Here is a 7,223-nt window from a genome sequence, read left to right as displayed (position 1 = left end):
TATTTGTGCTAAAGTTGGAAACGAACACCCTCTTAGAAAACAGCAAGTGGTGCGTTTCGTGCTTCTGCGTTTGTCTGCGTCTGTCTGCTGTGACATGCGGGGCCTAGTCCATGCGAATCACGTTCGATTTGACCTTACCAACTATGCACTATTGGTTCATACTGTCTTCTGTTTAAGGTGATGCTTATCAATAAGTCACAGCTGCGCACTCCATGCCGCTCATAATCTTTTCTTCCGCATCGACCAAACGGCTGAGCAAATTACCACACTCGCATATCAGTTTGGCTTTCACGATACTCACCTGGAACCCAGATAATGATGTTCTTAAGCAACTGAATGCGCTGCACGAGACCGCCTAATGTTTTAGCTGATACGGAATTCAAGATATCACGATACACTTTACGAGCTTAATACACTACTCATGAGCTTGGTGAAACTCTTCGACGGCCCACAATCGATTTTATTAAGGAACATCATAAGAGAGAGAGAGGTTCAGCTGGGTTCCAAGTGAGTCTCCCGTCAAAACCAAATTGGTAGGTGAGTGTGCTTGTTGAAGTCTGCCAATTTGGGTTCAAGTGGAACATAAAGTTGACGGAAACTCGGGGATTGTGCCTACCTGATGAACCCCAAGAAGGACAAAACCGGTCGGTGGCTGCCCAAGTGTTTTCAGCAACCTTATGAGTAGTGTGTTACGTCTAGTCACGCTGTTTGTCACTGCTATTAATTCAAAAAAATAATCAATCCTTTGTCGCCGCCCAGTGGTAATCTTGTGAACTCAATTGGAAAATTGTTTTCTGGTTAGGTTGAAAACATATACTGAGGATTCGCAACAACGTACCCCTCTGATCGGACAACCCCCCGAACATGGATATTAACTCTGAATGTAGTGAAATAAGCAACAGGCTCTCAGGTGTAACACTTTCGGTGCCTAGCTCCCGGGAAATCCAGTGAAACCCCGGACAGTCCAGATGGCGGGACTGGAACTACAGTACAGAGCTTCCAATCAGTAGTACGGTTGTCCCTTAACAATTGAGGCCTCAAGGAACCCAAAAAACTATAGGGTGAACTCGAGTGTGAGGTACGGAGCTTCCAATCAGTAGTACGGTTGTCCCTTAACAATTGAGGCCTCAAGGAACCCAAAAAACTATAGGGTGAACTCTCATTGAGTGTGAGGTGAGTGATAAAATGATTTGACAAACTTATTTATCACCATCAACCTTTTGGTGGTGATATATGATCGCGCGAATCTGCCACAGGTAGCATTTAGGATTTACGCCTAGTTCGTGGATGCACTGCGTACTTTATCCGACATGCACTTCTTGGAGCTACGTCTACGTTCACCCCCCCCCCACAGTCTATCTAACGTTTCGTCTAATGCAGCGTTTTGACGACTCCCTTCCAGACATTTCATCCCAATAGTTGCGGGATGGGACAACTTGCGATTGTAGTACAATCCTGTCTCCAGGAATTCTTCTGGGTGGGGGTATGTCTAAGTCATACATAGTCTCGTCCCCCTCTGATGATGTTCATTTTTGCAGAACAGCCCAACTTGTGCGAGAAATCCCACACCAAGACAGTAGGACGACCAGAGTCCTCAACTAAAGTATGTAGGTCGAAAGCCTGACGCACTAGATGCCGGCATACTAATGCTGTGGTACAACTCACTGTACCTGCAACCAAAGGACAAGGAAACAGTGTTAGTGTTAGACCTCTACCCATTGACCAACTTGGTATGAGAGACTCTGCGAGTACCGTACGGACACCCCATTCCCCGTGGAGAACTCAGTTGCTCACGGGTGCCCAGTATACTGGTATAAGAAAAAGAAAACCGATAGTGATGGAAAGCCATTTTTTACCAATTCTGAAATGACCAATCTTCCGGGACCCAATTACCTCACGGCCTTGTTCTTTCTTTCACTTTTGTAGCTTGCTCATTTCAGTGACAATTTCTCAATACGTTTATGCCGGGAACAACTGAGATGTCTGCTGAGCCGTGGTCAAGCTCTGAACTTGCTGACCAAACGGTCCGTGATTCGAACCCAACCCCGGTATCTCTCTCCTGCTTCCTTCGGAGTAAGCCTGACACCGGAATGACTGCACTGTTTGCCTCATCCAATGCAACCCATGGTGATCGAAATTAGCCGACGCAAGAACGATTACTTCAAAAGCGTACGTAGCACTAAACAGAAACGTTTGAACTGTTTTATAATAATTCAAACGAGCTATCAGGTTTGAGCCACCACAGGTAACAATTGTTGCCGAAACTATTCTGAATTCTGTTTTACATTTTCACGAGTTCTGTGAGCGCAGCTCTTTGTGGGACATTGAAAGTGCGAAGTTGATCAGCTCTAAGGCTTTTAGTATGGATTTTGTAATAAGTAATAATAATAATAACCGTTCAGCTGTAGCATCTTTTTGGTGCCTATCTGGAATGCCATCTGAAGGCCTGGGATACTGTCCAAGCCTAAAAAAGAGCAGTCGAGATGCTGAGGTTGGGTTCGAACCACGGACATTCCGGTCAGTAATGAATCAGCCATCCTGAGCTCAAAACAACTTGAGAACAGCGGAGTAAAGCCCTCTCATGACTATTCGGACTTACTAGGTATATGTCTCCAAGATGATGGGTCCCTTTGCTTCCGATCTACCCACCAAACGGAGTCGCGTGTGTGGTAATCACCTGATAATTCTAGTTTCATCGGGGCCGCAGTGCTGGCTGTAAATTCGGGCGACCCTTGTCGGTCATCTAATCCTCTGAATGTCAGCCGGTCTGTGGACAACTGCGGTCGTAGTAGGAAAGCATTTGATGCCGATCTGTTTTTTTCCGGCCAAGGACTGAAAGGGGACTCTGAGCGAAAGAGGTCATATTCGTCCGTCGGGGGCGGTACAGGGTACATCACATGTTTTTTGTGGTGCAATCGGCAATCACTCACAGTGTTTGTGTGGTGAACACTGGCCTCATCAAGAGTTCTGGATCGGCGAGTGAAAAAACTTCTCCTGTTGACGGGATCAAACAGGTAACCTGTCGAATATCGGGTACAGAGTTTTGGTGCGGCAACCGTGTCAAATGACGCGGTTGGATCACGTGACCACCGGGGTTTCGCGTGGTAGGTCGGAGCATGGTGTTGTATAGAAGAAACATTGGCATTATATGGCATTGACGGTCCGCTTCCCAATGGAATATCAACACATGGACCCAAAACCCCAGGGTGAACTTTTCTTGGTGTCGTCAGACATGGGGCATACTCCGTGGGAACTTGCGACTGGTCCAAGCTTCGAAACATTCGATGTCCAACAGACTCTTGAGGAGTTGTTCGTCTTAGAACTGGTGAGAAAGGACGACTTTGCCTACGCGTTGTATACCAATAGCCGGAAAGTGGATCCACTCTTCCGTCGACGGATTCCAGTTGCACACGAGGATTTATCTCTTCTGGTCTGAAATATGGGGAACTGTCCATCGATAAACCCAATCTGTGGTACGAGTGATGTGCTGTTCCCACAAAGTTGGTAACAGGATTGTCGGGGAGTTTTGGAAATGGGCGCATATCCTTTCGTTGACTAAAAGTTTCATCAAAACTCCTGGTTGAAATAGGTATATTTACAGGAAAGATGGGTGGAATGAGTGTGGCACTCAGATGTCGACCTGGATTAGGTTGGCCAACATCCATGGAAGCCCAGTCCAGACTGCTGCCGATCCCAGAAGAATCGGCACTGTCCAACACCCTATTTCCAGCAACACGTCTGATGGGATTGAGAATGCGTCTGTGGGGCCTCTGACCCAATCGGGCTACGTCACCCGGTCGCGGAAATGGATCGGAAATTTTGGGTAATGCACTGCGAACAGCACCGGAGCTGCTATATCGTGAAGGAAACCGAAACGAAGAAGGATCCTGTCCAACAGCATGTTTGTCCAAAGAATGAAAGACCTTGTCAAAGCTGACGGGATTTGTAGAAGCATAGAATGACGTGAATGCTCCGGTAACTTGCATTGGGTCAGCCTGCAAATCAACAGATACCCCAGAGTCCTGTGTCTTCACAAGCGAATCCTTGCTCGGGACAGAGATGGACGGGCTGTCTATCACTGCTTTCTCTGCGTCATCGGGACATTTCACTGCTGCCCGAGCAGCCAAGGACCAAAGTTTTCTTCTCTTCTGACTGGACATGCGATGAAACGACTGTTTTTCAGCGGATTCAGACGTCATCCTCCAAGATCACATCATCTTGAGCATAAAGACAACGGGTTGAGATTTTGTTTCATTGGGACACAACGAGGTCAGTGATAGTCGAGTTCATCGTTTAATTCCCCGAAACGCGTGATGCGCGATAATGGCACTAGTGAACTGAGTCTTTCGTTGTCATTTTTCTTATCTGGCTTGTCACCAGAATTACTCGCCCAGTCTGATTGGTCGTTTGATCGACTGAACAGGTAGCCCGTGAGCGTAAGACCAATCCCAGTGTGGCGTTGATTGGGCATCTCGCAACGATTTTGGATGGGGTTAGGACATTCCGTGGACAGAACCAGGCTGTAGCTCAAGCTAGTGTATGTCTGCCCCACCATCTCGGCCGCGTCGTTTGAGCGATGGGCAAACAGTGTTGACCATCTGCTTGCTGCGCACTGCCACAAACACCCACCAACAGTGTTGCGTTCGCTGTATCGAAATAGCAAAAATTCAGGTCAGATTATTTGGTGTGAGTTGTAGAGCTGTGAATCCGTGTCTAGTCAAGAACGTGCTGTGGTAATAATCTGGCGACATGAAAAAAGCTGACTGATTGATTGATACTTGACTGAGAGAGGTGTTTTTTAAAAAGTCTTTAGACGGACTACCCTGCCCCCCCCCCCGAGAGCGGTCACCTTTGGTGTTTGAAATCATCAGAAGTGAAATAAACCGACAATTGTGTATAATTTTGAACCGGAAGCCACCAGTGCATGAAAAGCGGTAAGGCCGTTTCCGGTCAGCGTGAGAGGAATTTTCCCGTCTTTGTTCACTTGAACAAGACAGTAGATGACGTTCGTCCTTTGTGCACAGGAATGAGAAGTATGGATGCTCCGAACAGAGGGTCAAACATTTGTTTCATTCATGCCTTGCCTGGTCCCGACCCAGTTATAGGAATACCAGTGTAACGGTGAAACTACTGATCGGGAGGCACGCGAGTAGTACGTGTTGTTCGTAGAATTTTGCTTTGCATCGACTGAAAAAGGGAATTCTGTTGCGGAATTCGTGGGGCCACTTTGTAACATTTGCTTGGATTTGACCGACGAATGAGTGGAGGCACCGAATCTCTACGAAGACTCGTTCGGGGGAAGATCTGTGTCCAGTTTTTGTAACTAAGATGCAGATTAGAGTTTTGCTTCCCTGTTCAATGGTCTGTAACCGGTCAGTTGGCATTTCCGAATAAATAACTCCGCAGCGAAGCCCTTCTTCCTTTCACCAGTGCACTGAGCCACAACTGTACTAAAACGGAACCAGATGGGGTGAGTTCTGCTCATTTGGGGAGAGGAATCATCATGAACCAGAATTCTTACCATGTGGAATTTGTAATATATGGGGAAAAACAACAAATCAGGAAAGTGACATAGAAGGACGTTGAGATGATCCCCTGTCAGGACGCGCCCTGACACCCCCAAGGTCACCATCGGTGCGACACGTTCGGAAAGCAGGTGCGTTGGCTTAGCAACATACGACCAGTGGAGTGGGGCTGAGCGCGTTCACGACCGAAACACCTCTATTGGCTGTACAGAACGAACAAGTGAACGACCACATTTGGCCATTTAGTCAACCTATATATTTGCGCAGAAGCTCTGTATGTTTTGTCCTGACAATACAGCCTGTCCAGGATTCTCTGTCTTCTCCTTATCGCGTAGTCTGGCAGGCTCAGTGCAGGCGTAACCAATAGACGGCCACCCACGATACAACATTCCCCAGTACCATCTTTGTTGACAGAGTCTTTAACGATGTCATACTGTCATTACATATTTATGCCGTATTTTTGTTAGCTTTAGGAATTGAGTAACTTTACCAAGCATGATTTTTACTCAGGTTTTTAGTTGAACTGAGGCGAAGATAGCAAACTAATGACCCCTTGGACTCGCTTTCTATCGGTGTGCACAAGACCGAAGTGCGGGCTTGATTTGCACATCGGTTTCCACTAGCTTCCGGTCGCGATGCTGGTCTTGCCGGTTCTTCATCGTTCTAAGTCATCGAAAAGTTCATAGTCACCCCGTGTGGTTCTTTGGGCTTACACCCGACAGACGAGATCTAATGTACCCATAGGACATCTTTCCCGATGATTTGAACGTCCGTTCTTGATGGACTAAGATCCCAGATGTTGTTTTGGTTGACGGGCTAGGTAGGCTTGGCTCTGCTGAGGTTCAATCGGGTAGTCATCTAAAACCTGACTCGAGCCGCGGGAACTACAACGACAGACGTCTGTGGCAGTCACGTGCTGACTGCTTCTGTGCAGTAGTAACTTACTAAACCGCTGAAACCGCTTAGACATACGGTGCCTCCCGCATGCAAGCCAGACTCTAATACAGATGGGCCACATCACAACTGGCTGTAGGTGGCACGGGTTCAGTTACTGCCGCTTAACAAGTCTATAATACAGATGGGCCACATCACAACTCGCTGTAGGTGGCGCGGGTTCAGTCACTGCCGCTTGTGAAACAAGTCTACCAGAACCAATGACTGAAACCCCTTTTGGACAAGACATATTTTGATAATGACCTTCACTGTCCCCAATCCTACAGGATGCTGAGCAATCTGCCTGTGGAGAGACGCAACCAATTAGACACAAGTTTTGGGTCTCGAGCAATGCTGAAAACTTTCTGGAGGCGTGGACACGTGCTCCTCTTGGGCTGGAGTACAACACAATTCGACAAAATGTCATACCTCAGGTGGAAAAATCACCTTATTGGATCGAGGATTCCGGAGCTGAAGAGATGGAGCAGACGAAGGACTCGTGGAATATGCATAAAAGTTTCTAGTTGCTAGGCGCAGCAGGCCAAAGGAGGAATCCGGTTGGTGATAAACTAACCGACATGTATAGCTCGTTTATCCAAAAAAAAATAAACAGCGCCGAAATCGTCGGTTGAAAACTTCAGAGAACAATTCATTTAACCTTCAAACATGGTTGTAGAGCATTGAAACTCCAGGTTTCTCATCTGTTGTTGCTGCCAATGATGATGATGATGATGATGATGATGATGATGATGATGATGATGATGA

At 47.0% G+C, this 7,223-nt stretch overlaps 1 protein-coding gene across 1 annotated transcript in view; it reads right to left on the bottom strand.

The window, feature by feature from the left end:
- Window positions 1–4,160, bottom strand: part of T265_03261 (hypothetical protein) — a gene marked incomplete at both ends in the record, with an annotated part of 35,241 nt that extends 31,081 nt beyond the window's left edge. The window contains one exon of the mRNA XM_009167694.1: window positions 2,600–4,160. Coding sequence (XP_009165958.1) covers window positions 2,600–4,160 — 1,561 coding nt within the window. The remainder of the gene's footprint in view (window positions 1–2,599) is intronic.
- Window positions 4,161–7,223: the final 3,063 nt, after the last annotated feature.

Source organism: Opisthorchis viverrini (assembly GCF_000715545.1).
Source record: "Opisthorchis viverrini unplaced genomic scaffold opera_v5_45, whole genome shotgun sequence".
Lineage (NCBI taxonomy): Eukaryota > Metazoa > Platyhelminthes > Trematoda > Opisthorchiida > Opisthorchiidae > Opisthorchis > Opisthorchis viverrini.
Note: the sequence above shows the minus strand (reverse complement) of the source record. Positions and strands in the feature narration are given on the sequence as shown.